This window comes from Uloborus diversus, chromosome 1 (assembly GCF_026930045.1).
Source record: "Uloborus diversus isolate 005 chromosome 1, Udiv.v.3.1, whole genome shotgun sequence".
NCBI lineage: Eukaryota > Metazoa > Arthropoda > Arachnida > Araneae > Uloboridae > Uloborus > Uloborus diversus.
In genome coordinates this window covers 15,087,606-15,115,291 of record NC_072731.1, presented here as the reverse complement: position 1 = coordinate 15,115,291, position 27,686 = coordinate 15,087,606, and the positions used below count along the sequence as shown (strand labels likewise).

The 27,686-nt window shown below is 31.6% G+C and overlaps 1 protein-coding gene across 1 annotated transcript in view; it reads right to left on the bottom strand.

Annotated features, from left to right (window-relative positions):
• Positions 1 to 27,686, bottom strand: part of LOC129234444 (protein N-terminal asparagine amidohydrolase-like) — a 61,994-nt gene that overhangs the window by 28,267 nt on the left and 6,041 nt on the right. The window contains exons 2-7 of the mRNA XM_054868447.1: positions 26,773 to 26,857; positions 25,247 to 25,349; positions 22,447 to 22,512; positions 20,150 to 20,270; positions 12,291 to 12,364; positions 12,153 to 12,206 (exon numbers count right to left, since the gene is read on the bottom strand). Coding sequence (XP_054724422.1) covers positions 12,153 to 12,206; positions 12,291 to 12,364; positions 20,150 to 20,270; positions 22,447 to 22,512; positions 25,247 to 25,349; positions 26,773 to 26,856 — 502 coding nt within the window. The 5' untranslated portion in view covers position 26,857. The remainder of the gene's footprint in view (positions 1 to 12,152; positions 12,207 to 12,290; positions 12,365 to 20,149; positions 20,271 to 22,446; positions 22,513 to 25,246; positions 25,350 to 26,772; positions 26,858 to 27,686) is intronic.

Here is a 27,686-nt window from a genome sequence, read left to right as displayed (position 1 = left end):
ATAATTTCTTTTATTTTATTTTTTGTGCTTGAATCGTACCAGTTGCATTTGAGCCTTGGGTCTAAAAATGAAGCCACTTGAAATGCTTCCGTTTCTTCATAGTGACTCATTCTAGAAGTTAGTGCTAACAACAGCTTTTTACTGTCGTATTAAAGTATTGCAAATTTTTGGTCAGGAGGTCCTCAAGATGGTGCTTGAACACTCTTAAAGCTATATAATTGGAAAGCACTTTAAAAAGTAAAAATGAGTATAATAAGTTTTGCTATGATTTCCAGGCATTATTTTTTCCCCCACATGCATAAGCATTTTATAATGATATTTTTATATCTCCGTTTCAAAAACAAGTGTTTTTACAAAGGTTAAAACTAATGTTTTTAAAATCTTTAAATGCAAACTTTTTTCTCTTATATACCTATTAAAAAGTATCAGCATTGAAATATAAAGCATAAATTTAAGATTAAATTAGATGTGAAAATATTTTGAAAAATCACTTACCAGAGTGATGTCATCACAAAAATCAAAGAACCGCTAAGATAGTGCGTGTGAATGAGCACTGAAGTGCAAATCCAAATTCGCTCTTCTTTTGACAAAATTACTCCTCTTCCGCCAATGAAAGTAAAAAAAGAAAAAAAAAACACCAAAGGCATAAAACTGTTTTTTTAGAACTTTGTCGAAACGAAAACATGTGTTCGTACAGCACGGTTGATATTGTTCTCTTTCAGAGGCGGTAGCTCCGCTTGTTTGTCTATCATTCACAGATGAAAAGGAAAATTGATGATCAATCCAACTTGGGGACGCGTTCCTGTCAATGACACCTACAGGGTACAAAACCCACTAAGATGCGGCATGTTTATGACCCTTCGCCAACGAGCCCTTTTAACAGCAGGGCCTAAAGGCTCTGCTGTCTAGTCCTTTGTACGTTTCTATTGAAGTCTTATCTTTTCCTCAGTCCAGATCCCATCGTCTGCATAGCATTGTAGAAACGCAACTAGAAAGTTTTCACTTTCAGCAAGTCGGGATTACACGATTACGAAACAAAATTACGATTATCTAAACTTAGATTACAATTACGATTATGCAAGAAACACTTGATTAAAATTACGATTACAAGATTACGAGTGTCCCATTGACAGATTATGATTATGATTACAATTACACAAAAATGCAATCGATTACGCAGATTACGATTACGTAATCGGCGATTACTCCAAGCCTGATTAGATGCCAAAATAACTTCTAACTATCAAAATAATTGAAATATTTACAGGATACAAAAGGACAAACTTCAAACACAACAATTTTCGGAGGAGCTTGTGCTCACTAGCGCAGCCAGAAATCCCCCCCCCCCAAAAAAAAACCTTCAGAAGGGTTTTTTGATGAAAAAAACCTTTGAGGGTTTTTTTAATCAAAAATACCTTCTCAAGGGTTTTTTTTAAAATGAGCATTACCTTCTGGAGCGGGTTTTTTTAAAATCATAATACTTTCTGGAGGGGTTTGATCAAAAATACCTTTTGAAGGATTTTTTTTTGATCCAAACAGACCTTTCATATGCATAAACTACTGTATTAGAAATTGCATTTTATACTAAAACTAATAGCTCTGGGGGGGGGGGGGTTCCCCCTACAGGGGGGAAGCTGTGAGCTGTGGTGCAGCGAAGGGGGGTTCTCTCCCCCCCCCCCTTCGCTACACCACAGCTTGTGCTTGATTTTGGCATAGAAACATAAGGTTACTCATATGGGATTGAAATACAGAAAATTCAATTTAAATACTAGAGATCCTTTTGAAAAAATTGTACTAATTATTTTACTCTTCAAATTAGATCAAAATTTTGTAGACCATTTCAAAACTTTTGTGTGACTCAACGCTGATAAACATAGAAAACCGAAAAATTTTAAGAATTTTTCTTCTAAAAAGTATGAAAATTATAATTCTCGGAAATAGTGGTACCACTGTTTAGCTATTAAATTGCTCTTTCATTTACTGAATAAATGTATGCTATGTTTATTCATATTAAGTAATTAATATCAGCAAATTTTTTAAATGAAAAAAATCTGATTTATAAAAAAAAAAATCCGATATTTTCCCAAACCCTGCCAACTACAGATGTTGCGTATGTATTAAAACACTGAAGCAGTTGAAATAAAAATAAATTTCTGTGTGTGCCAGCGATTCCGTACTTAACTTTCTGACATTCAACACTCTTTTAAAAAGCGTGAATTTTGTTAAAAACTTTTAAATTTAATTATTTTAATGAAAATATACATGAACTTAATTTCTTTGCCTTTTCACAAGGCATAATAAGCATCATAAATGCAAAAAATCTTACACCCATGGCGGATGCAAAGACATTGCGTTTTTCAAAGTCAATTTGTTTAAAATATATAGAGCGGCACATAAAGGAATTTATTTCAGTACATCATTTTATAATTGTATTTTAGAGCTCTACAATAAAGGTATCATTAATAACAATAGACATAATTGAAGCAAAATTAAAAAAAAAACAGCGATTTAATTTTAACATTTTGACTCTCATAAAGGACACAGAATTTAGTTAGAAAATGTTAACTTTGTGATTTTTATAGGAATAAAAAGACATTTCATTTATCTGCTCCCCAAAAAAGCAGATCAAGCATCAAAAATCAGAAAAACTTTTCTCAAATCGAATGCAAAGAGATTGCTTTAATCAAAATGAATGCGTCAAAAGTGCGAAAATGGCAAATAAAAGAATTTATTAAAGCAAAAATTTTAGAATGGTACTTTAACAAGTCTACAAGATGCTATATTATTAATCATTTTTGACATTCAGATGTGGAAAAGAGAATAGTCTAACGAAAAAATCGGATTTCCGGTATTAACAGACGAAAACATAGCGGAATTCCGGTAAAATTCGGTATAATGTAATCCAGGGTGGAGACAGAAACTGGAAAAAAAAGTTCCCTGACTTTTCCCTGATTAAGTTCACCAAATTTCCCAGATTTAAGTTACCTATGATAATGGCTTCCTTTCATTGCCCTACCTGAAAAGCATTGCATATTAAATAGAATGCTGTGTTTAAAACGGTTTAAACTGTTAATTAAAATCATATTTTGAAAAGATGCTCCTTTTTTTTTGGTAAAAATTGTATATTAAATTATCGACAAAGAAATATTGTAGGAAATCTAAAACAAATACTTTACTTCCGGAACGAGTTAACTTACAGGAACCAGTTAACATAAGAATTCTAAGAAATTATAGAAACCACTCTTAAAGACATGTCTAATCATGATAAAACTAAAAAATTTAAATGGAAATAATCTTAAACTGAATTCTCAAGCAGTATAATTGCTGCTGCAAGAACGACAAACAAGTGATAGAGTTAAAGTACGGACGAAAATAATACTGCCGTTTGCAGGTAAACGGCAGTATCTGCAGAAATTAGTTTTCGAGGTATTTGAAGAAATGTGTGCTGGATTTAGTACTAACAATAGGAAAATGTTGGAATTTGACGTTTTTTCGGGCGTCTTTTTCAGCAGAAACCAAATAAGCGGGTATGTACAATAAAGATAACGTACTATAGATGACAAAAATGCAATGAAAAAAAAAAGAAAAATGTGCAGATACTGCTTTTTACCTGCACACAGCAAAATAGACATATTTATGTAAAACAAATTGAAATCTTTCAACAACCAGTCATATTCAGCTATTCTCTAATCAAGAACTTAAGTTTTAATGAATGAATACGGCATTTTAACTATTAAAAATTATTAAAATATTTACTTATGTACACAACTCAATTTCAAATGATGTCATTAGTTGTCGAAAAAAAATCTTAGATTACTTTAGTAACAAACAACATTAAAATGAAAAAACAATTATTAATTAAAAAGGTATATGCATATGGTTTTAAAATAAAAGTTTTAAAGTCTGAAATAAACCTTTTCGGGCAATCTGAAGTGACAACGAATAATACCATGGAAAAAAAAAAGTCAAAATTCAATTTTAGCAATTAAATTAAAAAAGCCAAGTGAAACTTTTAAGATTTTTTCATCATTAATTTAAAAACAAAGATTCTTTCTTGAAATCGTGATAACAGTAGGATTACTTCAAGACAATGAGTAAAGGCAAGGGAGCAAAGTCATTAATGATGGCTTCCTCTTTGCTTGTAGGGTTGTTTATTTTACGTAGCATGGAATGCGTGGAAGGAAAATTCAACCTATGTAAAATAAACAACTTTACAGACACAGAAGCAATCTTGGGAAGCTCATCCTAAGATTGAATACTTTGACCTTGAGGAAGAAACATGCACAAATATGCGGCGGCACTGTATAATCACACCTCATTAATTTCACTTTTTTAAAACAAATAATTGGCGGAAAATTCATAGGGAGTCAAAGTACTTTATTTTGCAAGAAAAATTTTTTTCTTTCTTTATTTGATAAATTTTTCCTGAATTTTTGTTATTTTTTCAAAATTCCCTGATATTTCCCTGAGTGATAAAGTTCCCTGACTTTTCCCTGATCTCCCTGATTTCCCTAATCTGTCGCCACCCTGTAATCACTCGTATCGGATTGGCAATAGAAGAAAATCTTTAAAGCCATGTGGAATAAAAAAATAAGGAGTTTGTAAGGAAGTAATAGCAAAATTTAGGAGTTTTAAGGGCCCTTATTTTCTTTTCTTAAAAAGCTGGAGTTTCTAAGGAGTTTGTAATGAGTGTACGAACCCTGTGAAAAATAATTTAATAAATAAAAAAAAGAGTACTTAGATTTTTTCCCCGTGTAATTTTAGAAAAACTCAGTCGGTCTGCCTTGTATATTTATGCACCTATTAGGAAAGCTGCACTAGTTTAAAAAAAAAAGAAAAAAGCAAGAAAGAAAAACTATTTTGCAAAACACTTGTATTACCTCAAAAAATATAAGTTTCTAAATTTATTAAATACTAGCTGCATTGCCTGGCTTTGTAGGGTCTACCTCGAAAATAAAAGTTATGTCAGAAAACATAACGTTATGTCGATTATGACGCGTGTTCAACACTCAGGTTTGAACCAAAAAAAAAAATCAGTAAAATTTTGCGGAAGACAGCGGAAAAATAACCAAAATGAAAGCATTTTAAATCTGATTTCAGGAAAAGCCCCAAAGCAAAACCCAGAATTTTATTTGTTCATATTCATTACAAATGCTCATTCATTAAATGTTCATTCATTGTCATTATGCTTGGGTTAATCAATAGATCTATTTCAAACAAATCTAAAGTTCTTCTGCCCTTATATAGAAGTTTGCTGTTCAGTTTTGGTCTCCTAATCTTAAGAAAAATATTAATGTATTGGAAACGGTTCAAAGGCGGCTACAAGGCTAATAAATGGACTTTCCCACTTAGATTATGATTCCAGGCTTAGAAGGCTAAAAATGTACAGTCTTGCGCAAAGAAGAGACCGAGGGGACCTGATTCAGTTGTTTAAATTTATTAAAATGAAAGATGGGCTAAAGTTTAGTACTGAAAACTGGACAAGGGGTCATTGTTTTAAGCTATTTAAATCTAAGGCTAACATGGATATTAGGAAAAATTATTATTTTAGAAGGGTAGTGGAACCTTGGAACAGCTTACCGGAAGAGGTGGTAATGGGCAAGGTAGTAGATAGTTTTAAGAGGGCCATTGATCTTCACTGGGGATTGTAAATTGACTAGGACCAGCCTAGCTGGGCCCAAAGCTGTTGCTGGTTGTCACTTTTGTATTTGTATTCGAGAAAAGAAATGTCAACACACAGATCTCTCTTCTCAATGATTTTCTTCATGCTAAAAATTTCAATAAAAGCATTAGTACGGAAAGTTGAGATGAAGCACTGAAAAATAATTTGAATGGAGGAAAGCCTTCGAAAAATAGGGATTTTATGTTGAAATCTAAGTGTCATAATTAATATATATATATATATATATATATACAAGGGCGCCCTTATAGGGGGCAAGGGGGGGGGCTCGGGCCCCCTTAGAAATTAGAACTTCCTTGCTTTTAATAATTTTTTCTTTGCAAAAATGTAAAAACATTTCTTCTCCAGCCATTAATGAATAAGTTATTAAAAATGTCAAATTTTAATGAGTCTAATCTGTCCAGAAATCTGCTTCCATGGGGAAAATATCCTGCTAAACCATGGTTAAAATATCTGAGCCCCCCCCCCTTACAATTTTGCATATGGGTGCCCATGTATGTATGTATGTATATATATATATATATATATATATATATATATATATATATATATATATATATATATATATATATATATATATATACTAGAGGACCATACAGACAGTGTTCTGTTCAGACTTTGTAAATTGAAAAGTTAAAATTTTGTATGTATGTATGTATATATATATATATATATATATATATATATATATATATATATATATATATATATATATATATATATATATATATATATATATATATATATATATACTAGAGGACCATACAGACAGTGTTCTGTTCAGACTTTGTAAATTGAAAAGTTAAAATTTTCAATAAACTATCAAGTGTTTGAACCGTTCTGTTGACAAAAAGAAGTAAAAAAAAATGTTTTAAGCTGCTATGGTGTCAGAATTCGTATATTTATTACAACTTGATTTATCTAATGCCCACTGAGCAGTTGTTTTATTGACTATTTTTTTCTCTTGTACTTGATGGTTTGTTCTTTCAGCCATACTCAAAAGATAAAAAGCGTCCTCTGATATTAAGTGTAAAAATCTAACTACCCATCTAGAATAAACAGGAAATCCCGCTGCAACATCCCCCATATGAAAAAGAATAAAACAATCGAAAGGATATCGTTTAGAAAAATGATAAAGGTAAAAACCGTTCTCTGAATAAGCAAAAATCACTCATTCCCCCATCTTCCGATGTAAAATAAACACATTCTTCAACTAAAATGACTAAAAATTCTTTAAAAACGAAAAATAATTCTTTGCAATTTGAAATATTTCGCCAAATAAACAAAAATATACAATAAATTACATTAACAGTATCTCTAAAATGTAAATAAATGATCGCACAACTCTATTGTTTAAAACCCAAGTCGCCAAGCCACCACGTTACTGTAATCCAGCCAATCAGTGAGAGAAGCCAACTCCGACCATTAATGGTCCGATCTTTTGAACCAAAACTTTTAAAGCTTTATGTACTGCCTAATTTGTTCTTTCCACCAAAGATAAAGATCTTCCACTGCACTGATCTTTTGTGTACAGAACTACCCTGTAGTAATTTATCTCGACGAAAATAAAATTTGTTTCGTATTTAAATTCCATCATCTTTTCCTTTAATAATGTACTGATTAGTTAGATAATCCTTAAAGCATGTTTGACATTGGTGCCAAAAGTCAATGGATTTCAGGTGAGAAACAAATGTTGCTAGGTACGGTACTTTCTGATAATTTGGTTAGGAAAACCTAAAGCACCGGTCCGGTCACATGGTTCAACTACGACGACAGAATACACGTTTTGCGTGAACTTACAGTACTTTATTTTAAAATATATGACGGGGGGTTAAAATCGTTGCTTTCAAGAAATGAAGGCTTCACTCTCTCTCTCTCTCTCTCTCTACGTTTCATCTATTCTCAATTGACATATCACAGTAGGAAATTTCATTACAAAAAGCAGAGCTGGCTTTCTTATTGTCCTTTGGCAACGGGTTATATATTTATTTCAGTTCTCGCTCAACAATAGGTTAAATAAGTATTAATCATTTGGGAGATATAACCATCCAATGTTTAAATTAATTAATTCATCAATCGTTTCCGATTTGATCCATCGCACTTCGAAACCATGCTTGCCACAACTTAATTACACACAAAAAATTTGATAATATTCGGTCCAGCCGTTTAAAAGCCTTATAGTGACAAACGTTCGCACAGAAGATTTTTATATATTAATATATATATACTAGAGGACCCGACAGACGTTGTTCTGTTCAAACTTTGTAAATTGAAAAGTTGAAAATTGCAACAAACTATCAAGTGTTTGAACCGTTTTGTTGAGAAAAATACGAAAAAAGAAAATGTTTAAAGCTGCTTGGTGTCAGAATGCGTATATTTATTACAACTTGATTTATGTTATCCAATGCCTGCTGATCAGTTGTATTATTGACTATTTTTTCTTGCGTACTTGAAAGGTCTTCATAGATTGTATGGTTTATTCCTTCCGCCATACTCAAAGGATAAAAAGCGTCCTCAGATATTAAGTGCAAAAAACTAACTTCCCATCTAGAACAAACGGGAAATCCTGCTGCAACGCTCGCCATATGAAAAAGAACAAAACATTCGAAAGGATATCGTTTAAAAAATGATAAAGGTAAACACCGTTCTCGGAATAAGCGAAACCCCCCTCCCAATGTAAAATAAACACATTCTTAATTAAAATGACTAAACACTCATTAAAAACGAAAAACAATTCTTTGCAATTTAAAATATTTCGTCAATCAAACAAAAAATACAATAAATTACATTAATAGTTGTTTTGTATACAGTCCACAGATGGCGCTGCGCAAGCGTGTAACTCTCTAATAAAATTTTAAAAAAAGTGTAAGTTCTAATATCAAGGAGTGAGGCCGTCTTTTCTAATTGTAGTGCAATTTACTTTTCAATTATTAGATTTTCAGAGTTCCAGATTGAGATGGCTTCCCGCATATGAATTCTACTAATACAACAAACATGCAGGTCAGAGAAAATAATTTTCGAAACATTCTAATTCATATTTATTTCCTAACAATAGTAGCTTTAAAATGTAAACAAATGATCACACAACTCTATTGTTTATAGCCAAAGTCGCCAAGAAACCACGTTACTGTAATCCAGCCAATCGATGAGCGAAGTCAACTCCGACTGATTAGCAATCCAATCTTTTGAACGAAAACTTTTAAAATTTCTTATATTGCCTAATTTGCTCTTTCCACCAAAGATAAAGATCTTCCACTGCACTGATCTTTTGTGTACAGAACTATCCTGTTGTAATTTATCTGGATAAAAATAAAATTTGTTTCGTCTTTAAATTCCATTATCTTTTCCTTTAATAATGTACTGATTAGTTAGATAATGTTTAAAGTATTCTTGACATTGGTGCCAAAACTCAGATGGATTTCAGCCAGGAAACAAATGTTGCTAGATACGGTACTTTCTTATCTTTTGGTTAGGAAAACGTAAAGCACCGATCCGGTCACATGGTTCAACTACGACGGCACAATACACGTTTTGCGTGAACCTTGCAGTACTTTACTTTAAAATATATCGCTGGACCTAAAATCGTTGCTTTCAAGAAATGAAGGCTTCACTCTCACCCTCTACGTTTTATCTATTCTCAGTTGACATATCACAGTAGGAAATTTCATTACAAAAAGCAGAGCTGGCTTTCTTATTTTCCTTTGGCAACGGGTTAAATATTTATTTTAGTTTTCGCTCAACAATAGGTTAAAATAAATATTAATCATTTGGGAGATATAACCATCCAATGTTTAAATTAATTAATTAACAAAAACGTTTTCGATTCGATCCATTGCGCTTCAAAACCATGCTTGCCACAACTTAATTACACACAAAAAATTTGATCAAAATCGGTCCAGCCGTTTAAAAGCCTTATGGTGACAAACGTCCGCACAGAAGATTTTTATATATTAAGATAGTTTTTAATTGATATCTCCCTTAATTATTATTGGAGGATTATGTTAAATAGCCAAATATAAAGAAGAGAAAATGACGAATCCATCGATACCTGGTTCGATTGTCAGTTTACTGGCATTCAGGAGAAGTAACTCGGACATACATAGATACATAGGTACATACGCTCAGTCTTTAATTATATCAGATGTAATCCTTATGCATAAATGGCTACTTCTGTGTGTATGTATGGCCAGGGTAATCTTCAAAACTACTGGACCTATTTCAACCATTTTTTCACCATAGATAGCTACATTATCAGGGAGCAACTTAGACTATAATTCATTCCTAAAAAACTTAGTTTAAAAACGTTATGATGGAAAACAGTAAATGTCATGTAATTTCCCCATTAAATGATTAAATATAAAACCCATTGTTACGAAAATTCGTTGCCTTACAACAGCAATATTAAAAATAATCATAATGAAAATTTTGAATCAAGGCTTCTCTGGAGCAAGCATGAAATGTATTGCTTTCTTAGGAATTGTAACCTCATCTTTATACATAAATGACTACTTCTGTGTGTATGTATGTCCGGGGTAATCTTCAAAACTAATGGACCGATTTCAACCATTTTTTCACCATAGATAGCTACACTATCAAGGAGCAACTTAGGCTATAATTCATTCCTGAAAAACTTACTTTAAAAACGTTATGAAGGAAAACGGTAAATGTCATGTAATTTACCTATTAAATGATTAAATATAAAACCTATTGTTATGAAAATTCGTTGCCTTACAACAGCAATATTAAAAGTAATCATAATGAAAATTTTGAACCAATGCTTCTCCGGAGCAAATATGAGTTTAAAATCATTTAAACATTTGGAAACTCTACTTTTTGTATACTTAGGGAAACATAGAGAGGTTTTTTCCTTCTTTTTGTGTGTGTGCACTATTAATTAAATAAAGCGACCCTTTTGTGTTTTTAGTGATCTTTTATTTTGTTAGTTCATATTTTGGAAATTCTTCAAATTTTTTTATGCTTCAATTCGTGCTCTCGTTTCTAAATTAATACTCATTTGTTCTTTATACTTATTACTATTTTACTTTTATGGATAAGGAAGAAGCTCGATTTTTAATCACGTCAAAGCACTGTGTTTTGAGTTCTTTCAGTTAAAACAGAAAACGATAGAAAGTAGCGATTGTTTCTCACAATTATTACTGACCCAGTCACCGCCGGGTACTTTTGCTAGTTTATCTATAAAGCTTCGCTAGTTACTCTGCTGCAATTAGATTTTAATCTTTGTAATAACATGTAAAATTTATGAAAACATTTAGGGGAAAATGAAGTTTTTCAAGCAAAAAAAAAAAAACATTTTTGAAAAAAAAAACCCACATGGTTTTTAAAAAAAAACAATACTTGGTTTAAACCAAACAACCCTGGTATATACGTATAAACAAATATGTTTCATATTAAAGATTTTTTTTGTTGAAATATGATGCTTTTCCGGCATTTTTCAATTGTGTTCATACGGGTTTGTTCACATGTGCACAATTGAAGAATTTTTTTAAAAAATTCCATCAAGTAAAAAAATAATTTTAAAAAAATCTTTAAAAATTCCAAGGCATAAAGAAATTCAATCATGGAGACACTTTTGCTCTGAGAAATTGTTAATATTGTTTGAGAAAGTAAGAAATAAAAAAAATTGTTCACATGTGCCCCCTTTCCCCTACATGCAAGGTTGTGAGCTTTGGGATGTTTCATTGTAACTACTGATTCTCTCTTAAAGCTCAAAACTTTTCTTATAATGAAAAAAGGGATCCTTATAATCTAAAACAAAGTTATTACATGTCAGTTATGACTCATTTTTATTTCATACAGAACAGCAAATTAATAGGTTTCAGTGAGCAATCCTTTTAACTTGTAAATTATAACTTTGAAAATCAGGAGTGATTTTACATTTTTTGTCTATGTTTAACTGTCTTGTGTTTTGCAAACCAGCTATATGACAGCAAATTAATCTGATGTGTCTCAGCTAATTTGAAGTTATTTGAACCACATTTGATTGTTGCAAGAACCAGTCTGATGTTGGGTAAAAGATTAAAAAATATGCAGACACCAGCTTTTTAAAAATATTTTTATGTTTAAAGCTACGATTATTTATTATTTTATCTATGACTATCAAATATATGTAGGTTTTATTCAACTTAATATGAATATCTAGAATATCTCTCAATCACTATAAATCAATAAGCTATCTTCATTGCTCAATACATAGAGCATTAGTAGCATGCAAACACCCACTGCTCGATGCTTCGATCTGCTAGTAAAATTGCAGTAAAGCAAAAATAGAACATCAAAAGTTTACACAGCAAAAGAAATTTTAACTCATCGCTTTTGAAAACTCTTTGCCAAAATGTATACAGTTGTCAAACATATTTTTCCAGACATTTTTGTTGGTAGTTTTGTAATTAAAAATCAAATATATGCGTTCCAAACTTTTTCAAACACATTTAAATACAGTAAAAATACTTACCACAAATGCAAGCAGTTATCAAATGGATACTTAATGGCTGCTTATGAAATGCATCTGCAACAAATTATAATAAGAAATGAACAAAAACATGACATAAAAAACATCGAAATCCAGAACTTTTTAAAAATGTATACTAACAGAGTAACTGTATGGCTAGTTCTTCAGAATAGTGCCTTGGATCCAAAAATCCTCCCACCAAGTGAAGTTCTAACCTAAGAAACGCAAAACAATGTTCAGCAATAAACTACACGATAGATACATCTAACTCTTTTCCTTCTTTGTTAACTGCATTCTTTTACTTGGATTTGTAAACTATTTTAACAATGTATTTTTTCTTTAAAAATAATAATTTTTAACAAAAAAAAAAGTAAGATTTTTTTTTTCTGATCAACTAGGAAACAATATTTACACAAAAAGTCTCATGGCATTTAGAAGGACAAAAAAAGAGAGAGAGAGAGAAATTTTGGTTATCCCGCAATTCATTTCATGAAAGAAAATATTGGTGTTTTCAGATAAAATTAAGCCCTCACTACAGTTTCTGCAAACAAATTCTTTTTCTACAGCTGTTGCAGTAAATTTGAATTGATATGGATTGCACAAGTATCTCTATCCAATCCGTTCTGGCCTACATACATCATCTTCACACTAATTATTGCCACCAATTTTTACACATTAATTTATTTTTGTTCCAATTAATTTTCATGTAAATGTGTAAATTCGGTAGAAGAGTGAGGTTTCCTGGGGAAAGGGATGAATGATCGAGCACCTACAAGCATGATTTTATATTAGTTTACAATGGATAAAATATATAGGAGCTCGTAAGGTCAATCTCAATCATTTTAATACTACAGTCAACACTCGATATATCGACCATCTCCGTCCCACAGAAAAAGGTCTTTATAACGAGTGGTCGTCATAAGAGGTAGAATTAAAAAAATACATATATACATGTGCATCATGCATGTTCCATTGCTACAATAAAATTGGCACTTTTTCAAAGATTCCAGTTAAATGCTCAAATTATTTTTCATATAAATATTTAAAAATTCTTATGGGTACAAAATATTATAAAAAAATATTAAACAGATTTCATAGTAGAAAATATAGAGAAAAAAATTTATCACATACTTACAAATCATTTATGTTCTGAAGATAAAATCAGAAAGAGTAATTTTCCTTTTCAACATGTATTTTTGCAAAACATAATTTTTCCTTTCAGTTATAGATGATAAATAGTGTTTTTCTTGATTTTCACAGAAACATTTAAAAGCCTCTCGAGCACTCGAAACATTTTTGATACTAAGAACTTTGGTCTCAATTTCTTCATCTGATCATAATATATCCACTTGTTTTTGTGCATAAATCTTCTGACAGATGTTCGACACATTCTAAATCATAATCAATTTTAGCAAAATCGTCAAAGTTTAACGCTTCATCTTATTTCATTCTCTCAGAAACTTTTTACTGCATTTCATCTTCTGCATCAAAATTTTCATCTTGGATTGCCTGACCAATCACTTCAGCAGTAGATTCTGTTTCTTTTTGCTTTTTAAAATCAACATGATCTAAGGAATTTGTGATAGTATTTTCTGAGACTTCATAATGTGCTGCTTTAGAGAGATGCAAAGCTGTAAGAATGTCTACTTAGCAACCTTCACCTTTTTCGAGTGCAGAAATCAACTATTAAAAACCACATGATTCAAACACCAAAATACCAATACATCTGTCAACCCCTTTCCCTTAGGTATTCGAAAATTTCACTTTTTCCATCCCTTTATTTTTTCTGTGCTGTGGTGAGAAGTAATTTCCCTCCACCCACCTCCTCTCAAAGTTGGATTGAACACTGAAAACTACATGCAGTTGTCCCATTAACAATAATCTAGGTCAACAAAGCCAATAAGATGCTTGGGTTTATCAATAGATCTATTTAAAACAAATCTAAAGAAGTTCTTCTGCCCATATATAGAAGTTTGGTAAGACCCCATTTGGAGTATGCTGTTCAGTTTTGGTCTCCTTATCTTAAGAAAGATATTAATGTATTGGAAACGGTTCAAAGGCGGGCTACAAGGCTAATAAATGGACTTTCCCACTTAGATTATGATTCCAGGCTTAGAAGGCTAAAAATGTACAGTCTTGAGCAAAGAAGAGACCGAGGGGACATGATTCAGTTCTTTAAATTTATTAAAATAAAAGATGTTACGGGGCTGAAGTTTAGCACTGAAAACAGGACAAGGGGTCATTGTTTTAAGCTATTTAAATCTCAGGCTAACATGGATAATAGGAAAAATTATTACTTTAGCAGGGTAGTGGAACCTTGGAACAGCTTACCGGAAGAGGTGGTAATGAGCAAGGGAGTAGATAGTTTTAAGAGGGCCATTGATCTTCACTGGGGATTGTAAATTGACCAGGACCAGCCTAGCTGGGCCCAGAGCCTGTTGCTGGTTGTCACTTTTGTATTTGTATTTGCATTTCAAGTTACAAATTTGTTTTATTGGAAAAACATAGGATATAGTGTCCCCTGAATTCGGTCGCTGTATTGGGCTCGACGATACAGAACGATTATTATACGGAAAACTAATTAACATAGAGTTCAAAGGGATAAAGTGGGGGCTTTTACCACTGGTCATTAAAATGGAATGGTCTTTATAATGTGTGGTCAAAATAATAAGCGTTGGCTGTATTATTCTTTTTTTTTTTTTCAATTTACAAATTACAAACCGACAAATAACATGCAGTCATACAAATCTTACAATGAAATAACATGGTAGTTATAGTGAACTAATTTTATTTCAGAAACAAATTTTACTGCTGTTTCAGCTGTGCTGAGTAACTTTCATAAATATTTAATTTTTTTTAATGAACGGTTTTCACGAAGAATGAAACAATAAATTGAACTCCTTCCCTAAAGTAAGTTCTTTTAGAAAATAATTATCTGTAGTTCCCTTTTTTTTCGTAGAGAAAAAAATTATGGCAGCATTTTTTTAGACCAAGAACCCGAGGTACGTCGGTTCACTTTTTGAAAGCTCAGAAAAAACTAGCTTTCAGAAACAATAGTTTGCATTTGTTTATCAACCAGTAGCTTACTGGTGGATTTATCACATGACAAATAATGACGTCAGCGCATGCTAAAGCATTGGAGCTGATGTCATTTGTCATGTTTGTCATGTGATCAACAGACCGGTAAACTATTGATCGATAAACGAAAGCAAGCATAGAAAAACAATATTCTAGTAACAGCAACAGTGAAGTCGATGAAGACCTGAGTTGTGCTGATTCCTGAGAAAATGTACATGGTTCTGGCATAGGGTAATGACCCCAGTAATTGGCACTTTAAGAGTTTGTCCTTAAACTTACCTCTGTTTTCATTACTTAGAAGAAAAAAAAATCACTTGCGAATATTTTTGTTTTTAAGAATGCACATCTGTGCATCTATTTAGTTCACTAAAGTCAAAAATATTTGAATTGATATTTTTATAAAAATAGAAATATAAAAACTTACCAAAATCACCAGTAATTAATTGGCACCTGATACCCCAGTGTATGAGACATTGTGATCCAGTAATTGGCACATGTTAATAGAACTGGAAAATCACTTTTTTTTTTCACTTTTAGATAACATACCAATTTTATCATCATAAGAAACATAATTAATGTTAATTTAAAGTAGGTAATTTTACATTAAGAGATTATTGCTAGTTGGTACGGAGTTTTGATTTTACGAATTATAGCTGTTTCCACAGAAAAAGGAACATTGACCCACCCGATGACTTTAAAGGACCCATAAAAATTACACCAATTCTCTGCAGTCGCAATATCTGACTGGTGGCCTAACATAGGGGAGAGTAGTAATGAATGGGCCGATTTTTTTAAATTTTTGTAATTTTCTCTAAGACTTAATTTTAGCTCAGAATTGGTTTTTAGTTACTTTACTTATTAGGTTGTATAAAAAAGTCATAAAAAGTTAGTTAGAAAATGTCTATAATGAATGATAATAGAAAATAAATAGAAATTTGGCCCCATTCATGGGGATGAATGGGCCATTGAAGGCAATGAATGGGCCACTAAATGCGTTTAATGTAGAATTATTCTTTTACTTACTAAGTACGACAAAATGAATGGCACTTGACATGATATGACACAAAAGCATACTGAAAAAGTAAGTAATACACACTAAAATGACTATATAAGGAGATTGTAGGAAAAAAAGAACATGAAGTATTGCATCACATTATTGAGAACTTAGGAGTAAGGAAAGAAAGGCTCAATTTTAGATTTTATTTTGAAAATTTCTTTTAAAAAATTCCCAGGAATTAATAAAAATATAAGAGAAGATGTTCATCAATTTCATTAATTACTTTTAAATATTACATATTTTTTAATAATTAAAATTTTAATTGCTTTTCAAAAAAATTAATATTATTGAAAATGTGTTAATGGAATCACTCATATCAAATCTAAGTGATGAAATACTGGTAGGTGTGGTCAATAACTGGACAGTTCATCTTAATGTTTAATAGAATTTCACTTATGTTTCTAATAAATAGCTAATACTTTTTAGGGTTAAAATGTGCAAATTATTTTTTAGAAATTATTATAAACCAATTCTAACAAGACAGTAATCTAAATCTGACATGCGGCTATGTTTCATATTAAAGAGAAAATCAGGAAAAAAAAGAAAAACCATATTTTGGTGGCCCATCCATAACCATGATATAGTGGGCCATTCAGCCCCACCTATACTTCTAGAATATATTTAGGTTTTTTCAATACATTAAATCCAAATAACATCAAATACATCTTAAAATTAGTTTACAGATATGAAAAGACTTGCTAATATACATATATCCAGTGAAATAATAGATACTTTTTAGCTACTGCTTATTTTACTGAAAAGGGGAAAAATTACTTTTCTATCAGATTATTGAACATTCTACTCTAGTGGAAAAATGGCTTTTCTCAAATAATTGAAAATTGGATGAGTTTAATAGAACAAATACCTCCATCTATTGGTGTCATCTAAAATAATTTTATGCAAATACTTTTCCATATTTTGTTAGTGGTCCATTCATCCCCGTGGCTCATTCATTACCACTCTACCCTATTGGTTTTTTATTGTTTCCCTTAAAAATTTAACAGGATATTCAAATCAATAGTAGAACCCATATAATATAGTTGCTGCAAAAATATTCAGGGATGAGAGTGGTCAGAGAGTAAAAAGAAGGATTCTAAAAAAAGTTTGTAAAAGGGATGATGTCCAAAAAAAATTCGTGAAAGCGATGATATCCAAAACTGCAACAAAATAGAACCTGGAAGCCAAAATATTCAAAAATTTAACAAAAATTGGCTAATTTACCAGTTTTAAAGGTAATACATATTTAATTAAGTATAAGAAATAATTTTGTACAATTTGCTGCTTGTACCATTTCTTGCAAGAGTGTTTATTCCTAAAAAAATCTAGATTTTGAAAACGAGGCAACAATTTCTAACCTCTGAGTCCTTGAACAAAAGGTTGGGGTAGCCAGAGGTCAATCTTGGCTGCATCACATAATAGTGTCATCAATTCATATTTTTTAGAGAAAAATATTTTGTATATAATTGTTTTTTTCATTAAAAACATTGGAGTTCATAGTGTTAAACGGGTGAGAACATAAATTTTAAAATTAGGTCTGTTTGTAAAGTAAAAATTTACAACAGAGAGAAAAATCTAAAATTTCTATATGTGGTAGAACATACTTTTCATAGTAAGAATTGAAAATAAATATAATTTGTATATAAACGATTAGTTATCTTTTTCCTTGCATTGGAACCCAAAATTTGTTTTGAAAAACTTCCTAGTACGATTTCGGAATCAAACGAATAACTTGCAGCTGCCTCATTTAATCATGAAATCTCAAAACTTTTAATAGGCTGGAAAGCCTAAACCATTTGAGATTCGCCATAAATATTTTTTACTTTCATAAATACACAAAAAAAAAAAAAAAAGTAACCATGCCAAGTTTCAATAAATTCGAGACTGCGAGTGCTAAGCTACGTTTTTTGATTGACTTTGGCATTTTTTCTAAAATAAATAAACGAAATAAAAATATTATTGAAATGATGAATAAAATAAGCAGATATAAGGTAGCATATAGTAAAAAACCACCCAACATTAAAAATAATTGAAGTACTTGCAGGATGCAAAAAGATTGAAATCTCAAAGGAGGCATGCAACTTTCGGCACAGCACGTGTTTGACGTCGTTGGCATGATTCCAAAACATACGTTTTTGGCAGATATCGCGGAGGATGAAGATTCGAGGGGGGAAAATGAAAAGAATAAGAAATCAAAGACCAAAAATTTTAAAAAATAGTAATTTTTTTCCAATTTTTGAGAAAATTAGGGTCTGAAAGAGGCAAAAAAAGGAGGAAAAGTCTTAAAAGCCAACAGAAAAAGCCGGAATTCCGGCAAAAGCCGGAAAAATCTCATCCCTGAGAAATCAAACTAGTGACATATTGTATAACACATTAGGACTATAAGCACATGTGCCAATTACTGGAGACTAGCAAAACTGAAGTACCACTAAATGGCATCTATCATTATTTCAAAAATCCAAAAAGAGACAGAAATACATTTATACCCACTCAAAGTAACACTTTTCAACTAAACAAAACTTTTGACAATGAAAATTTAAAAAATATTATAGGTCAGATTTTAATGGATTGATGCACAAGCCTCCCTTAAGCCAGAGAAGAAGTTTTTGCAACAAAAATGCCTGATTTGACACAAGCCACAATTATTTCTCTTTTCTATGCATTGCTACCATTTAGTAGAATGAATTGAAGTTAAAATCTTTAAAGTAAATGTACATTCAGTTCGTATATAGCCTTTTACTTTTAAAAGATTAGATACAAATCTTATTTTAGGACATTTTTGTTGGAAGTGCCAATCACTGGTGACCTACCAATTACTGGGGGGTGTTACCCTAAATAGTGCAAAATGGAAGTTGGTCAATTTAATATGTTATACTGATCTTTAAACTTTTTTGCTTTTCATTCTAAACACAAGACAACATAAAGGGGTTGCAAATGTTGGATAATATTTATCACTAAAATTGTAACAGAAGTTCTTTTTGCAATGTTGACTGGTCTACTTCACAAAGTTCATTTGAAAAAAAAAATTATAAAAAAGTTAATGAATTGAACATTTTCAAAAAAATATGAGATGATGAGAAATATTTAATGATATGTGAATGAATATTAGAAAATGAAACTGTTCATTTAGAGATGTAAAATGAAAAGTAGAAAAGCTAATCAACAGGCCCCAACTTTACGCAGGAATGTGCCTAACTGCATTTACCCATAACTATCAATTAAACACATATGCATTGATTAATTTCTTTTGCATTTTAATGAGAAATGCTTGAAACATAGATACAAACAAAGTACATAAAATTCATGGAAAAATCTTTTTTTTCCTTATAAAAAAGCTAAAATCATGAGACTGGATCGTTAATACCTACCGTTCATTAGCACCTATTGGCTGCTAATTACTAACAAGGAAAGGGGAGGCTGCTAATTACTAACAAGGAAATATTCATCCCCTTTCCCATTTCCCCCAAATTTAAAGAATATCATTTGGTATTTTAGCCTGATCAAGGATCAATTTGATATGAAAAAACAGTATTTATATCAAAATCAATTTTTTAACTCAACTACTTGTAAAACAGGTTTAAGAGCAACTCAGTCATGATCAAATCAGCGATTCCTTGTACATTATTACAGTAGATTCTCTCTATTCTGAGCGGACCATTAAAATGCGTTCCGAATATTGGGGTGTTCATTTTAGAGAATGTTCAGATGTAGAGAGTCTACTGCATTTAAACACAGATTTTTGTTTATCTTCTAAGTTTAACAGTTCATAAGGACGGCATCAGCTGTAGAAATTATGAAGTTAACTTATACAAGCAATAAATTAGACATTTATTTTTAAAAAAAATCAAGACAAAAAGATTATCTATACCTTCCATCCAAGATTTGTCCTGGCATATTTACTGACAACTCTTGAACCTGTCTAACAATATTCATAACCCCTTGTTCAAGCCCAGAGCCATCAAAGTGACCCAAACTTGTTACACCAGAGCCTATAAGTAATTATCGAGAAATAAGGACATTGAAAATGTTACCAAAAATATATTGAAAACTTTAACAGTTAAAATATAGCACTTCAAAAAAAAAAAAAAAAAAAATTTGTTTTATTGAAAACTTCCTTGTTAATTAAGAAAAAATGTTCCCCCCCCCCCCAAAAAAAAAGTAAAAAAAACTAAGAAATGTAAAGAAAATTGAATTGAGGTGAAGTAGATATAAACTAGTAGAAAAAAAAAGGCATCACAAAAGTGATCAATCTCCATATTTCTCTACCTATTTATAACTAAGGACTGATGCTTTATTCTCCAAAGCATCTGAGCTGTTTTCAATGCAAAATTATGCCTTATTTATGGAATTTAATTAACAATGTTTCAGATATCATTATTGTTAAAATTAATCGACATCAGCCAATTATCTTGTGCCAATTACTTGGTTAACTGTTAATTGGCCAATTTGCTTATTGGTGCATCCTTAGTATTTATATCCTTAAGCTTATCTATTATCTACATTGAAAAGGAAGTTCTCAGTTCCCCCAATATGTAGTCAGTGCTTCTGCAAATTTGCTTTTTAAAGTTGCTGATTTAATTTTTAAAGGCTAGAAATATTTAACTGCGGATGGCAATAGGTTAAAACTAGCTGGCTTTGCACTTAACATATGTATTGTCCAAACTTCAAACATTCATCCTCGTTTGATAAAGATTTTTCTCCACCTATTCTTTCCTTGTCATTTCCGCATTTTGTTTGCCCTGTAGCTTATTAGGTTAAGGTGTCTGATGATACATTCCTGTGTTAATATAGCTTGGTTTTCTGCTTTTGCTGGAAAAGTGTAAATTTGGACGACAAAGCATTTTGTTAAAAACTTTCAACCATGTTGGCCAAATTCCTTTTCCCTGAATTTTACAGAATCCATGACCAATATAATTTTACTGGTTTTTAGCATCCATAACTAATGTAGTGTAATTTTAAATTCATTTTGGAATTTTAAAAGAATAGTACACACAAACTAATTATAATTGGAACGCTGAAATATTCAATTCATTAGTGAAGGAAAGAGTAAAAACAATGAGAATTGCTCTCTAAAGAAAAAAAATCAGGGGTTGAAATTCTTTGCAGGATAACAGGATTTCCCCCAAAATTTATAAAATCCAGATTGTCTCCGTGAAAATAGACTGGGCAGAAGTTCCAGCCCATGTCAGACTTGAAAATCTTACGTGAAAACTAACAAATGTTAACGATTCAGACAAAATTATTGAAAAAAAAACCTTCATACATAAACTTTTACAATGTGGGAAGAACACAGAAGGCTTTATTAGTCAAACCAAATTTGCTTTTCTTCTTTCTCAAAAACATTGAAACTTCTTCCAACTTGCACACTTTGGGTAGAGCAGCAGCTCTCAATCTGGGAGGGGGGAAGGAGGCAACTCTCCTGGGGAGGTGTAGAAAAATTTCAAGGGGCATGTATAAAATAAATCAAAAAAGACAGAATTAACGATAACTCAATTTTTGGGTCACGTGTAAATATTTCTAACATTATTGCTTTTTCAGGTTTTTGATCCAGATTCACTGAAATGATATCTCCGTGAATCTGGATTTTCAGCATTAGCACACATAAAGTCAATATATCAAACAAAGCTGGAGATTGCAAGTGACTTGAGGTTTGTTTTGTCGTAGTCACAACCTAATGTTCAAAAATTTGCCAACGACAAACAGTGGCAGTTCTCTTACTGATGTATCGGAAAGTAACAGGTATTTACATGCCAATCTCACCTAGGAACTGAAACTAATTCATTTTCAATTCCTTGATTCTTTGATTTCATGTATTCTAATAGAAACTTGCTTGAAAGTAATATTGTATCTTGTGTAAAAAACCAATCTATATTTTCATATAATAACCAGCTTCAGTTTCCAATTGGGATTGTACTGTGTGTGTGGGGGAATGGGGGCATGACCCTCTATGTTCAAATGAGGGCTCAGACAATGAAAGGTTGTAATTCTTCAAGCTAGCCTCAAACAATTGAACTTTAGTCCCTGAAAAAATTTTGAATCTTCATTTATTTATTCAAATCAAAAATTTTTTGTCTTTTATCAAAAAAAAAAAATACACACACAATCACCAGGAAAAAAGAATGTGAGAAATGTAAATTAGGAAGAGGAATTTTAGATTGTACATACCGGAATGACGCAGTACAGCCATGCTGCATGTTGTTGCCTCATCTGTGCCCATGACACTAATGTGCTCTGAAAATATCAAAACTTCAGTAAGATCCCACCCTATAGCCAGGGCTAAGGCAGAAATACATAAAATACACTGCCAGCTCAGTCAATTCCAGCCGAGGACTGCAGTTTCCTCGGCTGGAACTGACTGAGCTGGCGATGTATTTCATGCATCAAAACTTGTCAAAATAACAATAATTTTATTTAAACAAACAAAAGATAAATCGAATGAATACAGCATGTTCTCGAAAATGACAACACTACATTTGGAATGGGAGGAACGCATGGAGAAAATAATACAATGAAGTTCCTATTCATGTTCTGAAACTATCACAGGGTGGCGCAAAAGTAATATCATAATTTGAATTTTCTGCCATTTTTGCAAATGGCATCAAATGCAGACTTAGACAAGGGTGTGCTTAGAGTTTTAGCGGCCCTGTGCGAAATTTGTTTTAATAGTCAATACAGAATCTTTTTTCTATTTTTTCTTTTATTCTCTCCTAAAATATAACACATTTCATTAACACACACCCAGAGCCGCTGAGAGCTCAAATGAGCCCTGGGGCAAAATACTAACTTGCGGGCCCCCCAAATCTGTTGAACTCACCTCTTATTTACATTTTAGTAACAAGTGCACCTTCTATACCAGGACATCTACTTCATAGTCGTCACAATCCTAGGTGTCATACCATGAATCGGTGTACAGTGGAGAAATAGAATCATATTTGGTAGTTTTTATTTGTAAAAAATATTTAAAAAAGCTGGTTTAAAAAAAAAACAGCTAACCACTCTAATGTTAAACAAACATCTTGACACCAGGATTTAAGTCGAATTCAAAACATTTAAAATTGAGGAAAAAAGTTCAGCAAAATACTGGTTAAACGTTCTCATCTTTCAAAAGGCTTTAGTGTGCTTCATCTCCAGTTGAAAATTCAATTCAAATTTCTTTTAGGATGTTTTTAAAGAAATACATACAGTGTAGCTGTTTTTTTTTCTTTTTTTTTTTTTTAATGTAAAATAATAAATTTTGGATTGTAATGCTTACTATTAAGAAAAGACATGTTTGGTTTTTAAAATGTAGCAAGTAGTTCCTTCCTCCCAATGATGCATTTATTGGTGGGACCATATGCTCATTAAAGCTAGGTATTGTTAAACTTGACAGCAATTTAAACATCTTAGATAAGATTTTAAAAAGTTGACAATCGTCATGCTTGCTTTGATATTTATGATGTGGATAAATAGTGAATTAGTGATCAACAAGTCATGGAGTGATTCACACCTCAAGAACGTGGATTTATTGTTGCTGCTTATTTGACTAATTTTAAGTCTGATGTTTTAAGGCAACGTGAATCGTCGTGTTCCATGTGCTTGAACAATTAAGGGGTTTACCACAGGGTTCGAAAATATTATGATATTTTCGAAAATATCGGATATTTTGATACATATCCCATATTTTCAATCAGCACAAACTAAAGACTTCAAAATAGTAAATGCATCCTCAAATCACTCTTTATTTTCTTATATTATTGTTATTACAATATGTAGACTTAAAGTTAAGGTTTCTTTCATTATTTATAATCTAATATATCATTTAACATTTTTATCAATTTTAATGGTGTTAATTTAGCATTAGCTGTTTTACAACTTTTTCATCTGTTAGCTACTTTTACACAGTTACATGATTCAGAAAAAAAAAAAAAATATGCATTAGTCGTTGCACAGTCGTAAGACATTTCTTTTTTTCTAACCAACATTTAATTTTTCATGAGGCACTTATAATATGAATCAAAACTGTTACGTTAAATAATTTTATGAATATAAAATTTAAAAAAATTTACTTTGTTATATTAATGATGAATTAATACATCATAAAAATATAGTACATAACTTTTTGGTAATTTTTAATAATAAATGAACAATGTTACTAGGATTAACATAATTTTTACATTGAAAATACCGCAGTTGAAAAAATAAATATCAAAAATATCAATATAACATGATATTTTCAAAATAAATATCGGATTTTTATCATTATACGTATCATGATACATATTGACTGACATATATTGGCGAACCCTGTTTACCATAACAAACCTTGAACCTTGGAAGTCTTGATGGCTAACACTGCAGAAGAAATTGCCAATTTGGAGCCAGATTATTGCGAGAAACAATTGAAAATGCCGTAAAACAAGCGCAATTATGCATCAACTCAGAAGGTAGCCATTTGAATGATGCATTTTTTTCCAATATCACCAATTTTACACTTTCAAATAAACTTTTGATGAATACAGAGCTCTTTTTTTTCCATTTATAACAAAATAACAGTCAATTCAAATTATGACATTACTTTTGTGCCACCCTGTATATGAGATAATCATAATTCAAAAAATGAGTCTTTCTGAAAAAGGTTGTAGTTGCTTTTACAATTAATATAGAATTATTTTCTGCAACAAAAAAAAAATGCATTTTTTAATTAAATTATATATAAGAAGATTAGTGCTTTAATATATAGACATGATTAAACATAAACCTCTATTTTGCTTTGGTTGCCTTAAGCCTTAGACAATGTCTTTTTTATTTTTCTGCATTGCTGTATTCACTTCCAAATTGAACACAGTCATTCAATACGCATACAGAAATCATTTAAAAAACCATTTTAAAAGTTGTTTCTTCCTGATATTTTTTCAATTTTAAAATGTCAGCCCAAAATTTTCGGATCCCAAACACCCTTGGATATTAGGAAGAAAAGACTACTTACTATCAAGATGAGAAGTAATGGCATATTCTCTCTGATGTAGATACAGGAGACCAACTGGCCCGATGACTTTAGGAACTTGAGCTATTAGAGCAGCAGCAACATCCTAATATACAATGAATTATCCAAATAAAAATGAATTAATATTACTAAATGAGTCATTCTACAGTTTTTATTGACCCCCCTCCTTACAGTCCCAACCCTGCAACCCCCAAGTGATTTCCATCACTTTGGACCTTAAAAAAAACACTTGGAGGTCCAGCATGGAAGAAATCGTCATGAAACCACATCAAGATGGCTTACTGAACCATAGTATCGGTTTTGAACTGCTGACCTTCTAACTGTTTTTTCAAAGAACTGGAAATTACTTGGTGCGAGGTCTGGACTGTAAGGATAATCTAATATCTAAAATCTCCCAGGAGGTAATCTAATATCTCCCAACGCAAAAACATAATCACATTTCCTGTTTCACAGGAGGGACATTTTTCTGTCATTGCAGTCATTTCCTGACATTTTGTCCAGATAATGGACGATCAGCCCCATTCATCAGTGGTACCCTTTGAAAGGTACAAGGTACCACTGGTTGGAAAGGGTTCAAAGAAGGGTTACCAGACTAGTAGAAGGACTTTCAAATTTAGACTATGATAACATACTTAATAGGCTTAATATGTATAGCCTGGAGCAAAGGAGAGTCAGAGGGGACATGATTCAGTTGTTTAAATTTATTAAAATGAAAGATGTTAACGGGTTAAATTTTTGTACGGAAAGCTGGATGAGGGGTCATTGTTTTAAGCTATTCAAATCTCAGGCTAACTTGGAAATTAGGAAAAATTACTTTTTTAGTAAGGTTGTGGGCACTTGGAACAGCTTACCGGAAGAGGCGATAAAGAGCAAGGGGGTGGATAGCTTTAAGATGAGTGCCATTGATCTTCATTGGGGACTTATAAACTGACTAGGATCATTCTAGCTGGGCCTAGAGCCTGTTGCTAATCGTCACATTTGTATTTGTATTTGAAAGATCTGAACATCTTTGTTATCTTCAGTGTGATTTTTATACAAATACAAAGAATCTGCACACTTGACAGAGCTCTTGTTACCTTTTACGTCTCTAGACAACATTAATTTCAGCAAGACTACATTCACTATGAGCTGAGAGCAATAACACAAGTACTCGGGGGGGGGGGGGGGATATGTTTAGAAATTTCTAGGGCACAGAAGGCTCTGTAAAAGTCTAAACATCTACTACAATTTTCCACATTCTTACCATTAAAAAGTGACATGACTCGTGATGAGGATCAAAATTTGAGGGAAGAGGAAGGGAGAGTTTTGATTTTAATTTTCCCAAAAAATATTTTTCTGCTCAGAAAAAATGAAAAAATTAACATTTCTAGCATGAAAAAATGTATTTAGAAACTTATATTATTAACGTTCCAATGTTTTTTCTAAAAGTATTTTTTCATGTTCAGTACCTCACATGATAACACAAACAGAAAAGAAAAAAAAATCAGATAAAATAACGAATAGCATACCTTCAGATGTGGGTATGTTTCAAATAATGTTCGTGTGTCAGGAGGAAGCTCTTCCAAGATGATGCCATTTATTATCAAAGGCATTCTGTAAAGAGAAAAATCAGTATTATTAACAGGAATCTTCACAAAAAATATTACAAACAATAGCGATTTGTGAATTAAAAGTTGGAAAATATGACTGAGCTTCCTACCAGAAGAACGCCATAAAATTCTAGCCTGAGTTTGTTCTTATGCCCCAGCATTGTTATGTTGTTGGATACGACTCAGTTCTACAGTTCAAGGAAGTTGATATCCTTTTTTCTTGATGCACTTATTTTGATTTTTTCAACTTTCAAATGTAAAAAAAAAAAAAAAAAAAAGAGAGAGAGATTTATTATCACGGTTACTTATACGTAAAAGTTGGCTACAATTCAATAGTAAAAAAAAGAAAAACTTTTACTCATGTGAATGATTCTAGTAATTTTTCAATTTATTTATTTATTTATTTACTTTTTTTTGTGTACTTCATGCTCATTGTTTCCCTAAGAACTGCATTCTATTTTATCCATCATACCTTGAGTTATTCTAGTACTATATAGTAGGGTCAGGGGTCTGTCCAGGATTTTTCACAGGGTCCGTTTTTTGTGAAAAATCAAATAATTTTGTGAAAATTGAATTAATTTTATGAAAAATCAAAAAATTTTGCAAAAAAAAAAAAAATTGTTAAAACGAAATTTTAGAATTTAGAGATGGCACAAACTGCATCAATTAAACTTAAAGTTGAGTGCTTTCCTCTTTTATGTTGAGAAAAGCATTCTGGAGTGTTTTTCTGATATTTGACCGGGGGGGGGGGGGGCATTGCTCTCTCAAGTATCAATATTTATCTACCATTCTACATTATGCTAAATTATACTAGAAATATTTCTGTACAGTAG